Below are 21,172 nucleotides of genomic sequence, written 5' to 3'. Positions count from 1 at the left end.
TGTGTCTCTAACGACCCACAGACATTCTCATCTTCATAACATCAGAGAAAACAGCTCATCAAATCAACGGCAATGCTTTACCCCAACTGATACAATCAGCAACACATTAAGATCAAGCACAACTTGGACACTGACCACCTGTGGTAGTCACTAGTCTATCACCCTTAAATCATTTGAATTAAATTGAAATCAAGAAGCAGTCCAGAACATGTCTCCAGTGAACAAACTTTTCAATATAGTATATTTACCATTTAATGGCTCAGACAGAGCGAGGATGCAAGACCCCTGATCTCAGTTAGCTGATTGCTGAACCCCCTGACACTGACTGACCTCGGGCTGCAAGGCCCAGATTGAGTTCCCCATCCTTCTGAATGGTTGAACTCCGCAACATTCTATTACAGGTTTCCCCCGCCCTTTCTTTAAAGATGTTCAAAGTTGGGAACTCAGAAAAATACCCTTGATGACCACCTCTGCCTCTGCAGAGTGGGTCCAAAGACTTGCACAGTCAGGAGGTCTGAGAGTGCGGGCGGGCAGGGGAAGGGGTTATGGGGGTTCAGGGGCGCCCTCGCGGCTACCTTCCCGGCGCTTGAGCGATGGCGGCTGGGTCGGAAGCAGGCGTGGTTCTCCTCATAATTATTTTTTAAAGAAATGTTATACACTCTTTCTTCCAAATGGAGTTCACAGGTGAGGTCAATCCAATTTTCAGGAAATGGTTCCTGTTTACCCAAGTTATTGTAGAAGATAGGAGATAAAGTCATGCACAGCTTATTTTTCTGAGACCGGCACAAGTGTGCTGCTGAACAAGAAATTGAGGCTTATTGACTGTGTGAACGTTATCCTTGGGTTGCAAGGATGGCTCAGTGTCAGATATAAGTGCAGCTTATTCCAATGCAACATTATGCGTGGGCACTAAAATTTAAATTTCACCTAATTTTCATATATCACAAAACATCCTTTAGTCTTTTTTTCACACCAAAAGATGTACAAACCATTCTCAGCTCACGTGCAGGAGGTGGGCCATACTTGGCCTGTGATGTGATGATTTATATCTAGATGGTCTCCCAATGCCTAGGGGCTCATAGCTCACGGGTGGAGAACTGGGAAGAAGATGAGACTGTGGGGACTTGTAGCTGACTTTCTGTTAGAGAAGGCAGGGCCTCACAGAGGAGATAGTCACTGGGAGCGTGACCTACAAGGGTTTGTTTCTGGTCCTGGCTCCTTCCTTCTCTCTCTGCTTCCTGAATGTCATGGAGTGAGTAGCTGTTCTTCCACCATACTCGGTGCCAGGCCATCCTGCCTTGGAGCCAGGACTATGGACTAAAACGTGAGACAATACAAACCTTTCCTTTTGGTGGTATTTTGTCCCAGTGAAGAGAAAAGTGACTAAGACATGTGGACTGTAGACTTCCCACCTCTAAGCTGACTACACAGACTGACAGTATCAATGCACTCTTAAAACAGATCCTGCCCATGCCTTCATTACTTGCTCTCTGTCAGGAAATATGCAGAGCAAATCACACCTCCCTATCCACTGATGACTCTTCTTCCATTCTCACTTCCTGTCTTTTGCTCTCCTCCAGAGTGGCTCAGCAGTCTTGCTTTCTCCATTTCATACTCACTGTGCTAGTCTTCACTTGCCATTGAACACTTAAGGGTTTTGCCTATTTCTAATGCATTCTTCCTGCCATTGTTCACAGTGGAAATTCCAAATATATATCATTTATTTTGATTTTTATATTATTTATATTATATTTTATATTCATATATATTTATATTTATTTTCAGTTCCATTTAGTTTCTCTTTATTCTTGCATATTAATTTAGCCTCCTGATTCACCAAGAAAATAAAGACTATATGTATTTTTTTCAACTAGCTGTTGCTTAGCAAAAGATAACTTAAAACTACACTGTCCATTAGAGGGAAATGTTTATTAACCTATATAAATATAAAAAGATTATCAAACTATACTGTTAAAAAAAATCTCAAATAGAAAAAAGATGACCCAGTAGAAAAATGGACACAAGTTTTGATGAGGATTTTTTATAGACTTAGAAAACCTTAGGGCCAATAACACATAAAGCAAAGCTCAGTCACATCATCGAGGAGTTATAACTGGTCATGGAGATCACACCTCTTACCTACCAGGTTGGCAAAAAAATTATCAGTTGCTTCTGAGGATACAAACATAAGTTGGTACAACTAATTTGGAAAAGCAGTGTGGGTTGCCTAGTAAAGCTGTAAATGCCCATCCCATAGGGCTGAGCAATTATAATTTTACCCATAGATCATGGAGACTCTTGACTGCTTTTGTATGCAAGGGGTACAAGAATGTTCATAGAAGCAGTGTTTATGGTTTTCAAGGACAAGTGTCATGAGTAGTCTGTATTGATCAGTTTTCCTGTTGCTGGGACAAAATACCTGACCCTCGGAAGTTCGAGGAGGAGAGGTTAGTTTGGCTCATGGTTCAGAGGTTTCAGTCTGTGGATGGCTGCTGTAAAGCTGGAGCATCATTGTGGGAGAGTGATGGTGGAGCACAGCTGCATTCTGCATGGCAGCTGGAAGCGAAGCACAGAGTAAGAGGACCAGGAAGCGACACCCTCCAAGGGCACGGCCTATGGTCACCCCCTCCTCAGGGCACCTCTCTAGCAGCACGTTCAGTGTGAACATCTAGGGATTGATGCGCTGATGAGTTGAGCACCTGAATGGCCCAGTCAGCTCCTCTGGAGTCTCTATTAAGTCAGTCAGCAGTTAAGATACCTGACACAGCAGAATGGATGAGCAGAAGTATATTAGTATTTGAAGAGTATTTATTCCCTGCTACTTAAAATCAAGAGTTTGCTGAACTTTGTCATCGTTTACAGATATTTTTGCTTGAATGACAGAATGAAAAAGTATCTTGGCCTTTAAAAGCAAAGCTTCTTAGAAGTATAGGGAAATTTAGTCAAATTAGATAAAGAAATTAGACTTTAGGGGCTGGGGATTTAGCTCAGTGGTAGAATGCTTGCCTAGCAAGCATGAGGCCTTAGGTTCAGTTCTCAGCACCAAAAAATTAACAACAACAAAAAGAAATTAAAATTTAAAATTTAATTGTATAAGTAATATGCCACTGTATTTTGCATGTAAAACTTTTTTGTGCTTTTTTCAAATCATACTTTAATTTTAGAGCGTATTAGGTTTGCAGGAAGTACAGAGGGTTTCCATTCACCCACCCTCCTTTCCTGTTCATTACCATCCCACCTTGGTGTGGCACATGTATTACAAACTCATTATGTGTGGATAAAGTAGTTTCTTCAGCGCTCCCAAGCCAGTGCTGAAGTAGTTATGATATGGTCTCTTAGTCTGCACATGCACCCACTTTGTAGTTGAATAAAAAAGGTGTGAGACATGGTGATTGCCCAGTGTATCGGGCTGCTGAGTGATAGAAATTGGATTTTACTCCAGGAGTCCAGCTTTGGACCTAGGCTCTTCACCTTATGGAAGTATAGGAAACTTGAAGTGACAGCATTGTCTGCCAGTTCCAGTTGCCTGAGCTAGCAAATGCTTTGATATTCCTTTTTTTTTTTTGTATCAGGGATTGAACTAGGGATCTTGGGCTTGCAAAGCAGGCGGTGGAACCATGAGCTAAATCCCCGGCCTGACATTCCTTTTCTTGATTCATGTTATTAAAGTTATGAACAAATTTGGATTTACATATTCAGTGGTTACATATTATGTGGTTAAATGTGGTAAACTTTTTACCAGTCCCACGGAAGCCTGGGAAATGTACCAACTGAGAATGTGTGGCGAGGGACTGGGTTTTGCTAACGGAGCAGGATGCTAAGTGACCGCCCAGGTGTGTGGTAGATGTGAGCTGTGCTTTGTCTCCCTGCAGGTGCAGCAGTCGCGGGCATCTACCGGGTGGCAGGGAAGAACATGGCCCCTTTGGAAGCGCTGGTGTGGGGCGTGGGGCAGACCGTATTGACATTAATCATCTCCTTCTCAAGGATCCTCGCTACACTTTGAGGTTTCAGAGGGAATGTCTTATTTCACATAGGAAAACAGATGTACAGATTTCCTGAAAATGGCATTGTCAGCAAGCGGAAATGAAGTTGTGCAAGAATGAGGCAGGAGCAAGTCAAAGCCTAAGGAAGACCTCACGCTGTGTGAAAGACTGCCCTCTGGTGTTCAAGCGATTGCACTACCGCCCTGCACCTTACGTGCCTCCCTTCCAGGCAAGGTGCACCTAGACCTTCGTGAAGCTACAAGAAAAAGCACCTTGTTTAGCTGCCAATCAGGTTAACGTTGGTGTTCAGATCATCATTCTTAACAGTGTTGTATTGAGCTCCAGGGACGTTCTGAGGAATTGATACATGTGCCAAACTCTTCTCTTTTGTTCACTGATCATGTGATGATTTGAAGTGTAGCTGTAGATGAGCGCTGTGAGCATACTTGACACGAATCCAGGTAATGTAGTAAGACTGTTTTGTGATGCTAAATCCCACCTGAGTGCTAGACACTGAATCAGGTCATGTGAGAGAAATTACGTGGTTTTTAACGTTGAGCATCTCTGGGATTTAGGGCTTTAGTGTGTTTAGGCGTTACTGTTTTTTAACTTATGTGAAAAATAATAGTCTTCTTAATGGAAGACTAGCTACACTGTTTTAAGGACTCAAATTAGATCTATAGGGTGCATACTTTTCACTAACTTAACACCCTTTTAATATTTCCCTCATGCATAAATATTGTTTATATGAATTCAAAAATGTTATGTTTCACACACTGATTGTCATTTGTGTCATAAAATATAATTTGAAAATTTTTTCTAAATTTTATAAGGGAAAAAAGTCTGGAATGCATGTCACATTCTTTGTCCCTTCTAAAGAAAGCTTTTGCCTTGTATCTCATGGAGAAATATCTTTATAATTAATATTGTAGTGGGATTATATCATACATCTTGATCTTTGCAGAACTATCTCTCATTCTGGAGTATTAATTGTATTTAAAGAGTGGCCTAAATTAGGCTCTGGAGGCAGAAGGGTTATTTTGTAGATAACTAACCAGTAAGTTATACGGAAGGATGATAAACTGTCTTACTGCAGATATGTGGCAGCATCATGATTCTGCTAATCACTGAGACATATAGTAAATAACTTTAAAATTTGTCGGTCTTAGCATATCAGTACAGCTCAGAGTGTATATTCAAATGATTCAGTTCGGTTGTTCAGTTCTTGACGTATGCTGTTCAGTTTTAAGTTTATTTAGGTTGAGAAGTTATTATTTAAGTTTACTAGAATCTTATCACACTTACTAAACATGGAAATGTCCTTTGTATAAAACATTTTAAGAAGTTTTGCTAGGATACATAGTTATGTACAAGAATATGAGAAGTACATAAAACACAGATGCTGGTTAAATCAGTCTCCTGTGGGATATTTTTGGGGCACTAGTTGCAGTTATAAATGTGCTAACTCAAGCAAAGAGCCACTGCACAGAAGTTAAGGACAATTCAAAAAATAATCTGACACCATAGCCTTTTTTGTTTGACCTGATTTAAATTTTTTAAAGTAAGTTTCTTTTAGATTTCATGAAACTTCAGACTTAAATACTAAATACTTTTTCTCCACCAAAGTGAATATATAAACTTAGTGAGGGTGGTTTGAGGAGGGGATCCTTTTAGCAGTCTTGAAGCCCATTTTAGGGATTTACTAACATTGCGGCTTGGAAATTTGTTTTTTAAAAAATAAGCAAGTGTGTTCTTAGAGATCCTTGTGGTAAATCTTAAACTTAATTCTTTTATTATATAAAAGCCTATTATTTTCATGTGTTGTTTATATTCCTAATGTTTCCTCAAATTAAACTTAGACATAACTTTTTCAAGTCAGTTAGATTTCTCCTTTTCTGATAGACTTGAACTGTGTTCTTTCTTTACTTTGGCTGTTCTACCAACAAATGAAAGCATCTGTGTTCTTCTAGAGGAATTACTACTGATATACAGAAATTGTTTCAGATGTACAGACTGAATATTTATTTTAACATATGGTTATTTTTGATTTATGAAAGTTACACAGTAATATAGAACATATGGTTCATAATCCAGAAAATAACTTGGATGCATTGAATATATGAATTATGGACCAAAGAGATTTGAACTCGTATTTTTAGTCTAGGATGAAAGTATGACTGAGTGGTTAATAATTAGTTTGTAGAGTACCCTGCAGTTATGCCACTATCAAGTTGATTTACATTAAGAATTGAGTGTGTTGTATACTTTGATATTTAGGGAGATATTTTTGGTTTCTTTGCTGCTCTCAGTTACTTCCATTGAGATCTTGTGCATCTGTCACTGTTTTGATGTTTGAAATGTTTTGAATAGTATGAATTTATCAATTGTCTTAATAGCTATTTATACTCTGCATTTTTAAAAGTTAATGGTTTTCCTGTAGAGATTAATGTTTAATGATATATATGTACACGTATATATCGTTATATACATATATAAAGAGCTATATATGGATACACTCCAATTGGAAAGCTTTTGCTTAATGAACACTTTGATGTTCTAGTGAATTTGATAAATTTGTTTGGTTGAATGGTCTTTTAAATAGATTTGAAGATGTTTGAGATTTTTTTAATCTAAGGAAAATTTTCTTGGTGTAGTAGTGTGGGAGACCCTTGTGTGGGGTATGACAAAAGCCCTTATTGACATAATTGAGGTACACTTTCTTAAAATTTTTATGTGATTTAGCAGTAAATTTTCTTTGTGACAAGTGCAGAAAGGAAGTGAGGGAATCCATTGCAGCTGACACTTGCTTTAAAGTATTTATCAAAATACTGCTGATAGTGAAATCAAGTCCCCAAAGGAGGAACTCCTAGATGCCCAAAATTACCACATAACATCTGGTTAGAAATGTCAACAGAACAGAGTCAGTCAAGGGAGCCTCATGTAAGCTACAAACAGTACTTAGAACCTTTAAAAGAAGGAAGTGCAGCTAACCCACCCATGGCACAGTTGGGTTAGGTGCGGTGGAAAGTTCTGAATCATGGCATATTCGTTGCATGCAGTTTGTTATTTTAGACCCTGATGTTTACCGAGCAGTGTTAGAGTCTGTTACCCAATATGCTACCTTAGTATTCGCTATATACATTTCATCTGCTACATTTCCAAACCCACAAGAGTTGTGTTTGTACTTTAAATAAGAGAGAGGAAAAAGGATGAGTTGGCCTGCATATTTGCTATTTGCGATGCAGGAGCAGGGATAATTTCAAAATCAAAGAATGTTACTAGAAATGGTTCTCAGAGCCTCTAAATAAGCCGAGGAAGGTGGTGTTGCCACTCCCTGTGCCCATGGCAGCATCCACAGTGCCAGCTCTTTGTATAAACACTTCTTGCAGATCTCCTGTGTGCAAAGTGCTGTACGAAATGTCTGTTGTTAGAACAAAGATGACTACAATGGGATTCCTGCCCCCGAGTCCACCAAGCGCTGGCAAAGCAATTTCAGACCCTAAAAAGCTTGAGGCAGCATTTCACTTCATGATTTTGGTTAGCAGTTTGGATTCTGTCCCCTACTCCTCTTCTGATTTTTCCCAGTATATCTACTGCATGGAATTTCACTAGCTAAGATGCCGTTGCTGTGACACAGTGAGAATAATAGATTCGAGAGGCATAGGCTGTCACTCACCAACTTTTTTTTTTTGGTACCAGGGATTGAACTCTGGTTCTTGTGCTTGCAAGGCAGGCGTCAGAAGCTCTGAGCTAAATCCCCGGCCCATTCACCAACTTTTTGATCCAAGCAGTTATTTAACCTCTCTGAGCTGTAGTTCATACTCAGTGAAATTATTAACACTTTATATCATTATTTATGAGAATTTATTAACACTTTATAACATTATTATGAGAATTATTTATGAATAACAAAGCAATATGCAATTACAATAATAATTAGTAGTCACCAGGATATTTTTAAAATTCTATTTCACAATAGCAGTTGACCCTGTTTTGTACAATCCATTCTTCTTCCATTTCCACATTTTCCATATATATATATTTATCATCTATATATATGATATATATATATATATCATATATATATATGAAAAAAACTAAAAAAGTTCTCTGTAATCTTACTTCTTTCACCTCTTCTCTACCCCTTTATGTTTAAAATCAGCCGATATTTATCTAAGAGCATATTAGGAATTGGTGGGGTGGAAGTGGCCAGTGCAATCAGGCTTAAATTATGGCTTCTGGTTAACACTGGTCATAGTAGGAAGAATAGAAGTGGCCAGTATTTACTCCTTTACCATTTCCTACCTATTTCCTGGGGATTAGATTCACTCAGAACATTTCTTGGCTCTCTGTTATATGCAGATTATTGTCTTTGTTTTAGAGATGGAAAAGTGGGTGCGATTCACCCTTTCTGCGCCACAAACCCAGCTTTCTCCTGCCATCTTGGCTCGGGTTCTGCATTGTGCTGCCCAGTTCTGTTAGAACATGGAGCTGGGCTTTGATGTCTTTTGTACTTCCCATGGACGAGGCCTGTTGGTGGCCTGGTGGTGGTGTTTTGTTTTGTTTTGTTTTTTAACCCAAAAGGCAATGCTGTTATTTAAAAATCGATATCCATTTTATAATTCAGGAAGTAACAAGATGCTCAGAGCACTTTCTAAAGTAGTCATAGACTACTACTTTTTTGCTAAATATTTTCTCCCAGAAAGCCTCAAACAGAATCTCTTCAAAAATAGTTTTTAGGATATGAGGAACATGAAAAGTTACTGAAGGAATTAGTATTAGAATTAGAGCACAGAGAATTTGGCGTATATGTTGGATAACTGAGTAAATTATTGTTTCTTTTAATAATCAGGAATGAGACTCTGATTAAAAATGACTAGTAATCAAATGATCCGGTAGTCTCCCTTAATGTCCTATCCTTTAAAACTCATCAAGATAGAGCATCTAGACTAACATTTTTAACATTGTTAAAATGTGGTACGGATTTGTAGCTGAGGGAAATTTAAAGACAGTAAGAAATGTTGGAGAGCTGATGGGTTCGTGAGAACATAGCTTCCCTACAGAATGAGCGTGTGTCCTGCGTGTTTACACAGTGCTGTGTTCTTCTGTGTGCGTACCCCTGACCAGAGTGCATTTGAAGTTCTGTTATGTGTGTGTGTGTGTGTGTGTGTGTGATTGTAGGTTTGCCCGTGTAAGTTGAGCATCTCTGTTTGGTTACAGAAAGTGTACTGTTATCAAAGTTGCTGAATTATTTATCTCAAAATATAGCTGTGAATTTGGGGGAAATAGTACTTAATATATGAAATAGTTTCACTAAATGTGGAGATGTACTGGTGAATTCTTTATTAAATTAATATCGACACTAGAGTCCCCGAGAGAGCCGCTCTATGAACTGTGATCATCTCCCTCTAGAGTTAGGGGATTCACTTTCATATTCTTTATGTGCATTGAACATTTGTTGAACTAACATAATAGCCCTTCCTTGATTTTAAGAGCTAATTTGACAGTTTTTAAATTTTCTCCTTTTTCCAAACAGATGTCTTACATTATAGTTTAAACATGCACAGTTTTTTGATAGAAGCTGGAGTGCTGATTCAGAAGAGAATTTTCAACACCGATGGTTATGCAGCCATTATCTTTTAAAAATAAATAGCTGTAGGCAGGTCAGGATAGCATGCAGCTCTTACATTTTATTTTATGTCTCCTGCACCCATACAGAGGGTATGTTCCATCAGTAGTAACGTGACTGTCTTCTTTTTGGAAATGTCTTTAGGTTTATAACTGAAACTGGAAAGCAGTATGTCACAAATGTTTAGAAAGAGAGCATCACCTGAATCTCATGACCAGAACTTTCCCTCCTGAGTACAAATCGGTAATTACTAACAATCATCACTTTAGAACCCTGTTTAAATGAATATTAGTTTGAAAGTAATATTGATGAAAAGCTTTTTTTAAAAAAAAAATTTAAGTATTTAGATTTTATTGAGTATCTTGGAGGTGAGTCATTTTAAAGTTTCTTCATAGAAAACAAATAGAAGTACTTGTTTGAGTACAAATAAAAATACTTTACTTTCAGTAGTGAATAAATTGATAAGCTAATTGTTGACATTTTCTCAGTGTTTACAATATGGGGTGATTTACCTTGGAGGAATTCAAAACATTATGGCTCTCTCCACGACACACCCACAACTTCCCACAGAGGCGTTACATGTTTCTATGAACAAATATGAAATTCCATAGTATTTTTCCTTTAAATTTACACCTTGTTAAAATTCGTGTGATTTCTACCATAAGTATTAGCCCTTGACTCTAGTTCTTCTGGGAGCAACTTTATCCTGCAGTTGACTAGCTAAAATGTCTTCACTGAAGTACCAACAGCATGGTTTACCTGGCAGGTATTAAAAGACCACCAGTGAATCAGTTATATCACAGTACCAGTTTTAAAAGCTAAATGATGCCTTAGTGCCTTGAAAGTTAAAATACTTTTGCAAAGCGGATTTAGCAAAAGTCAGAATTGGCACCGACGAGGTGGCTGTGTACGTGTCACTTGTGACTGGAGACCCAGAGTTGATGAAGGGTGTCATGGAAACAGGTCTTGGCTCCTCACTTCTTGCGGTTCACCATAGATCAGCTACTTAGCCACTGACCATGACAGATGATAACTACTTTCTTTGTGTTCTCATGATGTGGCATTTTCCTCTATTTTTTTCTTTTTCCAAGAAAGTTTGAAATGGGGAAAAATGTAGTCAACCATTAAGATTTTTAGTTTTGTTGTAAACTAGAGATCCTAGTGTGAACCCTGTTTTATATTATAGTATGGGGCAGACACTTTATGTATGTAACCTTTAGAAATACGTTTATCATCAGGGATTTATTTTTTACTATAGAAAAATTAAATGTACTGTGAAGCTTAAAGACAGGAAGAATAAGCTTTGGAGGGGTAATACAGAAAAACGAAAGCATATTTGATGAAGTACCCTGCATTATGTGAACACAGTTCTCCCCTCTGTTAAGACTATAAACTATACTGTATGAGTATGTGTACTGCATGTTTACATAATACAGTTTAATTTTGAAGGATTATTTAAAAAACTTTATATATAATACCTAACAAGCTGTAAATATTGTATACTATTGATTTTTAATTTTATAAAGCAATTTTTTAATTTCCTGATTCATGTACAAATCTCATTGTGTATATAGCATACTTTCCCGGAGCATTTTGCAGTGAATTTGAAGTATTTTAATTGCAGTAAGTATCAGGTTAGCCTTAGAAATGTTGATCTTTATTTACATTATTTTTCACCACTCTCATGTTCTTCACAGGGCAGCAATAAACATATGCAAGTTATTTTTGATTATGAAAAAGTTGGTCTAACAAGACAAGATTTGGGTTTCAATTTCATTACTTTAAAGAAAAGATGCACAACTAATATCATCCGCTGTCTGATCACGGACCATTTCTGAGGTCCACATGTGGCTCTCTTTGTAATGTACAGGGTGGACACTTTGTTGGTAACACACAAAACATCTACTGAAAGTGAATCCAGCATTTAAATGTCATTACACAGAATTTATTGGATTAAAAATTTGTAATATACAGTATTTTAATAAAGTTTCTGTATTTAATTTCATGCACTTATATATAAATAAACCTGTCTTTAAAAGCTTTACAGGGTGTGTGACTCTCAGTGATGTATCTTCTTTACTTATGGTAGACTCAAGTGTCTTCCTGCCTTTTTGTCTATTTTTCTGGGCCAGTTTTCTTATGGATTTCAGAGGTATAAAGACAGATTTGGCCCTATTTCTAGGTTGACCTTGGACTGGTCGAGTCATGTACTGTATTAGGAAATGTGCCTTCACTTCTAGTATAGTACACTGCCATTTCCTGAGTATCTGGTGCACATTTCACATATCCCTGGCACTGGAGCTAACCCATCAAGTGATGTCTCCATCCCCATGCTGTACATACTCATCTGAGGTGGGGGATTTCTTATGGCTCATCGTTGCCGAGCTGGGTCTTTCTGCTGTCTTGCTGTTATTTCCCCCACTGTTCTCTGTCAGTTCTAGAGTAGTCTCTCACCTGTAATGAGAAATGGCACGAGGACCAGATGACATTATTGAGAGTTCAAAAGTTATCAATCATCTCATTATTTGAATTGTTAAACTTCTGCATAATGGGAATTTCTGTTATGGATTTCTGCTGCTCTGCCCACAGAGACCGCAGCTGACAACCAGTGCCCGTAAGTGTTACCAACCCTGCGGGAATAAAAACTAGCTTCCCTTCCAAATGTGGGTGCCTCATCACTGACATTCCTTCTCTGTAATCAAATTGAAGTGGATTTTATTTCTTTAGGTAACTTTTTAATTCCACCATATGAATTATAAAACAACTAAATACATTTTCTCCTTGACAACAAATTTAGAAAATATTTTTGACCAAAATTTAAATCTTGAGATCACAAAAAAGGTTTTTTATTATACCTTTGGGTCTTGAAGTACACATTTATGTATTAAGTAAGCTATCTTTTGGTTCTCTGATGCTTGGTGACTTGTGCTCAAATACCTGAGAAAAAAACCTGGAGGAAGTAAGCTTTATTTTGGCCCCTGGTTTCAGAAGTTTCAATCCATGGTCAGATGACTCCATTGTTTTTGGGCCTATAGGGAGGCAACACATTATGGCTGAGGAAAGCTGTTTACCTCACACCTCATGGCACACAGGAAGCAGCAGGAAGAAGCCAGAGGAGAGCTGAGGAGCAGGCACAGTTCCCTAGTTCCCACCTCCCTGATCCTTTCCTTTCTACTAGGGCCCCTCTCCCTTTCCTGTCACCCTCCAGTAATGCTGTCACCTTATGATTTCATCAATGGACTAATGCACTTGATGAAGGTAGAGCCCTAACTGTCCAGTCACTTCCCAAAAGTCCGTCAGCAGACAACCAAACCTTTAGCTCATGACTTCTGGGGACATTTCAGATCAGAACCGTAACAGAGGGTAAGGAAATTTAGAAAGATGGTTTGATCTTACCGCTTTATGGTAGCATAAAAGTCTTGTCAGACTTGTGGGGAAGGAACTGACCAGGGGCTTAATGGTATTGATGTGTTGCTGAGAACCCACTGATTCCATAAAAGAGTGCTGGAGTTTTAGGATAGAGGGAGGACAGGAAAGGGCGTGTACACATCCTTCAGGAGTAGATCCTGGGTTTGCTTCACAGCATCATCTGTCCACTGTTCTGGTTTATGTGCTCTTCACTTCTCAGTTATTGCCACCAGACATTCTTTTTTTATTAGTACACGGTAGTGACATAATGATCACAGTCACTGTGGGGAGTTCGTACATGTACATGACACTTAATGCTTTTAATGTTCCTTTTTTCTGCCCCCAGTCTCTTAGTTCCCTTATTTGCAAAAGTGCTATCTCCGTTTCCTATTATCTTTTATTTTTCTTTCAGTTGCCTTGTGACTATTTTATTTATGTATTTATTTTTCATTGAGTTTATTGGTACATTTTAGGTATACAGTACAGTTACATTCATCATTGGGATCTTGTACCTTTATAGGACAGATCTCAGATCTATTTCAGTTGCCTTGTGACTATTTTATTTATGTATTTATTTTTCATTGAGTTTATTGGTACATTTTAGGTATACAGTACAGTTACATTCATCATTGGGATCTTGTACCTTTATAGGACAGATCTTGGCTATCTTTTATTTTGTTCTTTAATATATTTATAGTTGAGCTTTTCATATGTTGTCTGTCTGACTTATTTCACTTAACAGCGTGGTCTCAAGGTGCACCCATTTTCCTATGAATGACTCGAATTTATCCTACTTTATGGCAGAGTAGTGCTCCATTGTGTACAAATGCTACATTTTCTTTACCATTCATCTGTTGATGGATATATAGACCACTCCCAAGATTTAGCTGTTATAAATTGTGTATGTATCATTGTAATATGATGTCTTTATTTCATTCAGGAAGGTACTTCGTAAGAGAATAACTAGGTCAAATGGAATTTCTATTTTAGCTTGAGGAATCTTTGTACTGCTTTCCATAGTGATTGGACTAGTTTACACTCTATCAATAATGTAGAAGGGTTCCTTTCCCCTACATTTTCTTGCCAGCCTTTGCTGTATGATTTGTTGATGGTGGCCATTCAGCACTAAGATGGAATCTCAGTGTTGTTTTAATGTGCATTTCTATAATGACCAGCAGCATTGAACATTTTTTCATGTATTTACTGACACTTTGTACTTCTTCTGGGAAAAATCTTTTCCTTTCAGTTGCCCATTTTTTCATTGGGTCTTTTGTTTTCGGGGGTCTAATTTCTTGAGTTTTAGAACAATATATTTTAGATATTAGTCCTCTGTCCAGAGTAGCTGACATATTTCTCCCTATTTTGTAGGTTTTTTCTTTATTCTGTTGATTGTTTCCTTTGTTGTGCAGAAGCTTTTTAATTTGTTATAATACCGTTTATAGATTTTTAAATATTATTTCTTGTGCAGTTGGGGTTATCCTGAGTCTTTGCCTATGTCTATAAGTTCAGGAATTTTACCTATTTTATCTTCCATCAGGTTAAGTGTTTCTGTCTTAATATTTAAATCTTTGAACTATTTTGATTTTAGTTTTACGTACGTGCCACCAGACCTTATTTTGGCCAATTTAATGAATATTCTTCAGGTTCAAGTGGTTTACTTGCAAAGCAACAGTTTCACCACTAGATGGTACTGTGGTTCCGTTTTATTTTCCCCGTTTGCTTTGCCCATTAGTTCTTAGGAGCCCGAATTGAAGCAGTGCTTTAGGACTCATTCCCGTACAATGTATCTAACAGTAACTTTTTTCCTGAAAGAGGTGAGTAAATTAAACATAAGAAAGATCAAGTTTTCGTGTCCTCACCTGCCAGTTTTACGCCAAAGAACATTAAGATAGTGTTCAAGCTTGTTGGCACATTAGAAAATCATATGAGTTGTATGATTTTTGGCAAGTCATTAACCTGCTCTGATTTATATATTCTTAAATTACAACTCACAGTGTATGTGATGTTTCATCAAATTGAAGAGTCTACACTTGGAGTGACAGGTGCGTAGTTGGTCTGCTTTCTGGGATAGAAAGGAATAAGTTGAACACAGCCTTTTTATAACACAAGAGTTGGTTTTAAATTCCTGCTCTGCCTTCTAGTGCTCCAGCTTGGCCAAGTGATTTAACTTCAGTGACCCTCAGTTTTCACATCAGTAAAACGGGAATGCCATGTTATGTCATAAGCATGTGGCATATATTCATTCCTCTGTCCTGTTGTTCTTTCTCTTGTACTGTTGAGGTGGAGAGAAAGGTAGAGGGACGATGTAGTTCTTGAATTCTGTTATAGGTTTTGGTAGTAAGCGCAACTGCCTCGTTCTCACACTCAGCCGGATTATGTGTTCCCGCAGAGCGTGGTGCATTTTCTGGGAGGGTTTGTTTCCTATTTAAACTGTTCCTTTGAAAATGTGCTGCTTTTGCACCAGATCCTGCTGAAGGAATTTGTTTTTTAGAAACATAGCTCCGTGGCAAGGAGCCTGATTAGAAAGCAGAATGCATAACCTTGCTCAGCTAGCAAATTCCTCGCATTCCCTACACCAAGTATATCCAAGACGGAGCCAAAGCAGCCAACATCAATGTTTTCCTGCTGGAGGACAGTCAAGACCGGCCTCTCAGCTGTTCATGCAGTCATCAGCCACCTCAGATCCTGCTTCGAGTGGGCTTCTCGGCTTTGTTTATTGTTCTACAGAGACAAGCTTAGCTCAAACTCAGAGAAAAGGAAAGAGCTTCTGACTTTAAAAGCACGTGTTTCATTACACAGCATGGTCAACAGCAGCTGTGAAGACAAACCTGCCCACGCGCTGAGGGTCTTCAATCAGGCTGGATTTAGAGACCAGAAAAGAGGTCCCAACACATTTTCATAAACCGTCACCTGTCCTTTTTACTGACATTTTGTGGGAACCGGTGTCAGTCAGTACGTGTCTCCAAAATGTGGCACAAGAAGACACTCATTATCAGTGAGGAAAATGGGAGAAGAACACAGCAGAGGGACAGTGTAGGGTGGCGGTAACCACAGTTCTGAGGCTTGGGACTTGAGAGCCCTGTGTGTGCTATTTAGGGGTGGAGGCAGGAGACTGGGTCCTCTCCCTGGCCTGGCGCCTTGTGCCCCTGAGACTTCAGAGGACATGTAACACCTCCAGTGCACATAGAAAGAGGGGGACTCCCTCTCTTCTTCTGAATGGAAACGCAGCTGAAAACTCAGTGGGTCAGCATGAGCAAAGCCCTGTTTCTCTTGGACTTTCCTAGACGGGACCTGTTGGGCATTAGGAGTTTGACATTTACCATGTCTGGTGCATGTCCATCTGCAGATTTCTTAATTTCAACTTGTCTTTTGTTTCTTGTTTTTGCCAGGAAAATGAAAACGGATGAACATGTTTAATGTGAACCATAATTTCTAGTTCATGTGCATGTTTTTATAATTGATAGGATAATCATTGTAATCGTATGGATATTCAGCTTTTACTGTCAAATCTTTTTCACTTCTGTCATCTCATTTTATCCTTCTAATCTCTCCTTGTTTGTATAACAAAGAAGCCTTTTTTTCTCCAGTGCTGGGGATTGAACCCAGGCCTCCCTGAATGGTAGGCAACAGCTTCGTCATTGAGCTACAGCTCCATCCCAAATGCCTTATTTACTGCAGTCACAAAGATCTTCATGAGCTCTGAAGGCTGTTTGGGCAGATGTCACTTCTGAGAACAGACTTTGATTGCTCGCAACAGCCTAGTTGCCTGGGCTCAGGAATCCCTCAAAGGCCTGAACCAATCCTCTCAGAAATGAATCATTTCCTGGTTAACCTGTGACCTGCTCCTTCTCCTGCCACACAGCTTTGGCTTAAGACTTTATCCAGAAAGGATGCAAAATAGATGAAAACAACACTGAGATTCCACCTCACCCCACAAAGAATGGCCGCTATCAAGAAATCAATAACAAATGTTGGCGGGGTTGTGGGGAGAAAGGAGCCCTTCTCCATTGTTGGTGGGAGTGCAGACTGGTGCAACCACTGTGGAAATCAATATGGAGATACCTCTAAGAGCTGGGACTAGAGGTTCCCTTTGACCCAGCCATTGCTCTGCTGGGTATCTTTCCAAAAGAATTAAACGAATCATATCACAGTGCCATATGCGCACGTATGTTTATAGTGGCATAGTTTATAATAGATAAAACTTGGAAACAGCCCATTTGCCCATCAGTTGGAGACTGGATAAAGAAGATGTGGTTGTTCTATAAAATGGAATATTACTCAGCCATAAAGAATGAGAGATTAGACTCATTCATAGGAAAATTGATACACATTGAGGATATACTCCTAAGTGATATGTCACACATGTATAAATACTGAATAATTTCTCTGGTGTGAAAAACTATAATGGTACATATCCTAATGATATGTGACAATGTAAAATAGAAAAGGGATAAAGGTGTAGGGGAAATGGGAAGGGTAGGGGAAAGGTAATAAGGGAAAAATATATATGACAAAATGAAAAAATGGAAATAAAGTATTTGTAAATAGGGAAGGGAGGAGGGGGTGAATGGAGGGCAGGGATAAGGGGAAAAAATGAGAACCAAGTCCTGTCATGTAAAGGTACAAGACCCCAATGATGAATGTAACTGTACTGTATACCTAAAATGTACCAAGAAACTCAATGAGAAAAACAAAGGATGCAAAACCCCCAAATGCTTCCATGAGATCATATTTGGGAGAGGTAACTGACTTTCTTCTACCAAGAATATCTTACTGGGGATGGAATCTTCCAGTCATAAGAGTTACTTTCCAGTGTTGATAGAATGCTCAAATCAATAGCTATGCCCCCACGTTTACTTAAGATTATTTCAAGATTTGTCCTAACTAAGCAGACCTTTTTTTCATTAAAGCAGCATGATTTTTTGGACGTTTAATTCATCTTCATTTGTTTGTTGCACCCCACCAATAATCTAGATGGCAAAAATTGCCAGGTCCAAGAAAAAAGTAAGTTTGTCTGGATATTTTGAGCCTGAAATAGACAAAATGAAATGGGTATACTTTTGATGTCATAGAGTTGGGATATAGTATGTTAGGGACATCCATAGAGTAGAGCCTGAAGAAGGGACACAGCGGATTTGTCAGCTGGGATGGAAAAACAGTATGCCGATTAGCCCCAGAATCAGGATCAAATAGAAACACATCTACTATGACATCAGGAATCTGAGGTATTTGAGACCGTAATGGGGAAACTTAAAAGCTTGCACCCAAATTCAGGTTACAATGGTGTCCATAAATAGAGACCAGCTCAACATTATGTCACTTGCACAACAGAAGAGACAAGAGGCAGAGATAATAAATCAGCACATACTCCAAAAGAATTTTTGCTTGCTTGACAACAAAACTTGTATCAATTTACATGCATCTATTTTTACATGTATTCTATTTTTAAATATTCTAATCTCAATTGGGTATAACCTTTGACTTCACTCACTATTTCTAGAAGGGGGCAGAGATGGTTCAGAGTTTACTTCACGTGTACCATAGATAGAGAATCATGAGAGTAAAACAGTAGATAAAAGAACTGACCCAAAAGTGAATGAACTATGCCCTTGATATGGGTTCTGTGTTGATTGCAAGCTTTACTCGTGAGCTAAATGTGGACAATCAAGCTGAAAATAAGTAAGAATTGGTTTATTCTTAAATAACCAGGCAGTGTTTTCAATTCAGGAAAATATCAGATATCAGCTTGAGGAAAGTATCAAATCATTTGGTAGGATTCCAGTTTTATGATGTACACCTCAAAGAATTATTTGGTTATCTTGGCTGTTCTTAGCCTAGTCTGGTCTCACTGTTTTTCGTTCAACATTACCAACAACTCTTAGTTTTTGATACAGCAAAATTTGCTAAAATGTGGCCCCATCTCTCTAAAATTGTCCCAGCCTTTCCCATTTTTTAAGCATAGTGAAACATGGGTCTGACTAAATGTAAATGGAATTTATTAACCATGTTCCAAAGAACATTATTGGAGAGAGGCTCTTGAAAATAAGAATTCTCTGGCCAAAAAATTTAACAAAACCAGCTAGTATGGTCCTGTCTTAGAGATTCATAATTCGTATACACCCATATTAAGGACTATGAGAAGCTCTGAAATAAGAACCTATTTAACTTTGTTTTAGTCCCACAAATTCTCTGAAAATGGCAACAGCAACCAGAGAAATGTTTCTTGCTCATTCTGTGGTTCCTTGGAAAGCATTTGTAAGCATATTTTAAAAGTTTATCTTTGTGTCCCCATCCTAATGATCTTTGGCAGTCACACTGAGCCTTGGTGATGATTTCTAAGTTTCAACCTGTGTTCCCAATCTTCTGTGCCCAGTGTGCCTCCTTTCTGGCCCTCTGGGGTCTGCTGACATGGGTCCTCGTTCACTGCCTGGCTCCTGGACATGAGTACCTTCCCTGTCCTATGATGCCATGTTTGACAGATCTCTGTCTGGAATTTCCCAACTTGCATGTTTGTTTTTGAGGCCTCCTGGATCCAAGCCCTGTGGTTAGCATTTGTTATCTATGCCCACGCTCAATGGTCTGTGAATGTGGAGCCCTCATAAGATCCAAAGTGGCTCTGGTAAAATGTCACATAAGAGGTGCAGAGAGGAGGGATTCCTGAGGGCCAGAAGGTCAGGGACAGCTTCCCAGGTGTCTTGGAAGGAGGACTGGCTTTGGGGGATGAGTTTCTAGAGGCCAAAGTGGTGGTCTCTAGTGAAGAAGAGGAGCATAGAGGTGGACACTCTGGACGGGAGAGCAAGAAAAACCCAACTGTGGGCTTGACATGCGCACAGTGAGTTACAGTGAGAAACAGTGGAAAGTAAGACTGAAAGGTAGACAGGCTCAAGACATATTAGCTTTGTGGACCAGGTGAATGAATTTGGATTTTATCTTATAGGCAAAAGCAAACCACTGACACTGTTCAAAAGGAAAAATCCACCTAACCTCTGAAATTGTAGGGAAGGTGAGAAATGGGGTAGTGTCTTGGTCCATTTCCCATTGCCACAACAAAATTCCTGAGCCCAAGTCATTTAGAAAGAATAGAAGTTTATCTGGATCATGATTTGGAAGGCTGGGAAGCCTGAGAGAATGTGGGCACCACATGGCAAGACTGAGCAGGCTTTTCACAAAGCCGCCTTGAGGTCCTGCTCTCTCACAGAGCCCCGGTCACAGCCCAAGGTGCCACCTCCGAGGACCATGAAGACGCAAATCGGGAGATTAAGTCTCATTACGCCAGAAGCACATTCACACCACAGGAGGCACTGTTGTCTGCTTTAACACCCTTTGTGTGTCTGCTCTCTTGGTATCAGTGGAGTGAACGTGGGCTCTCCAGTGTGAACTGGCAATCGGATCCCACCTTTGCCATCCCCTAGCCAGGTGCTCTTGAGATATCTCTCCATCTCCCTGAACGGCAGTGTCCTCAGGTATGGAGTGGTATCTGAAGCTACCTCATGGGGTTGTTGGGAGGCTTAACCTCCCCAAAACTGGTCAAGGAGCTCTGATGCTGGATTGAAACACAGTCGTGGACACACTGATGAAGCCAGCAGCTCGGGATCCTTCTGACTGCACTCTGAGCAGCACTGCTGTCAGCCACCTTGGTGGCTGCACGCTGCCTGTCACCTGCTTGCTTTTCCAAAACCTCTCGGTCCACACTGCCCCGATTACCCACAGGAGAGAGAATGGTGCTTGCAAAGAATTCTTTTCTTCGCTTGAGTAGCTGCTATTGTTTCCTGCTGCTGAGACCCTCCTTTTTCCATGTTTCCCTCGTTAGCATTGGAGTTAGCTGCCTCATCACAAGCAGCCACCTGGGCTGGCTCTGGAATTGACTTCCAAAACCCAGTTTGCTTGATTTCCTCCGGTGCAGAGCAGCAGCTCAGGAGGAGGTGAAACCATTTGACCCCAACCTGTCAGTTTTTTGCCTAGAGTGCAAAAAGGAAAATCCCCTTTGTAGCTTCTTTCTTTTTTTTCAGGCTAGCTAATTAGAGGGAGGCAATGCCTGATAGGAATTCTCTGCAATGTCCCAAATCTGGACCCTAGCCCAAGGTGTTGCAAATAAATGAAAGTAAACTCATATAAGGTGAAAGTTTATTTTATACTATAAGACACTGTGCAA

At 39.3% G+C, this 21,172-nt stretch overlaps 1 protein-coding gene across 6 annotated transcripts in view; it reads left to right on the top strand.

Annotated features, from left to right (window-relative positions):
* Tmem170b (transmembrane protein 170B) overlaps window positions 1–8,856 on the top strand; it is a 133,576-nt gene extending 124,720 nt beyond the window's left edge. For all 6 annotated transcript variants that reach the window (XM_033761917.1, XM_033761919.1, XM_033761918.1 and 3 more), the window contains one exon: window positions 3,873–8,856. In XM_033761917.1, coding sequence (XP_033617808.1) covers window positions 3,873–4,003 — 131 coding nt within the window. In that variant the 3' untranslated portion in view covers window positions 4,004–8,856. The remainder of the gene's footprint in view (window positions 1–3,872) is intronic.
* The last annotated feature ends 12,316 nt before the right edge of the window (window positions 8,857–21,172 follow it).

This window comes from Fukomys damarensis, unplaced genomic scaffold (genome assembly GCF_012274545.1).
Source record: "Fukomys damarensis isolate Sample0158 unplaced genomic scaffold, DMR_v1.0_HiC HiC_scaffold_10, whole genome shotgun sequence".
NCBI lineage: Eukaryota > Metazoa > Chordata > Mammalia > Rodentia > Bathyergidae > Fukomys > Fukomys damarensis.
Note: the sequence above shows the minus strand (reverse complement) of the source record. Positions and strands in the feature narration are given on the sequence as shown.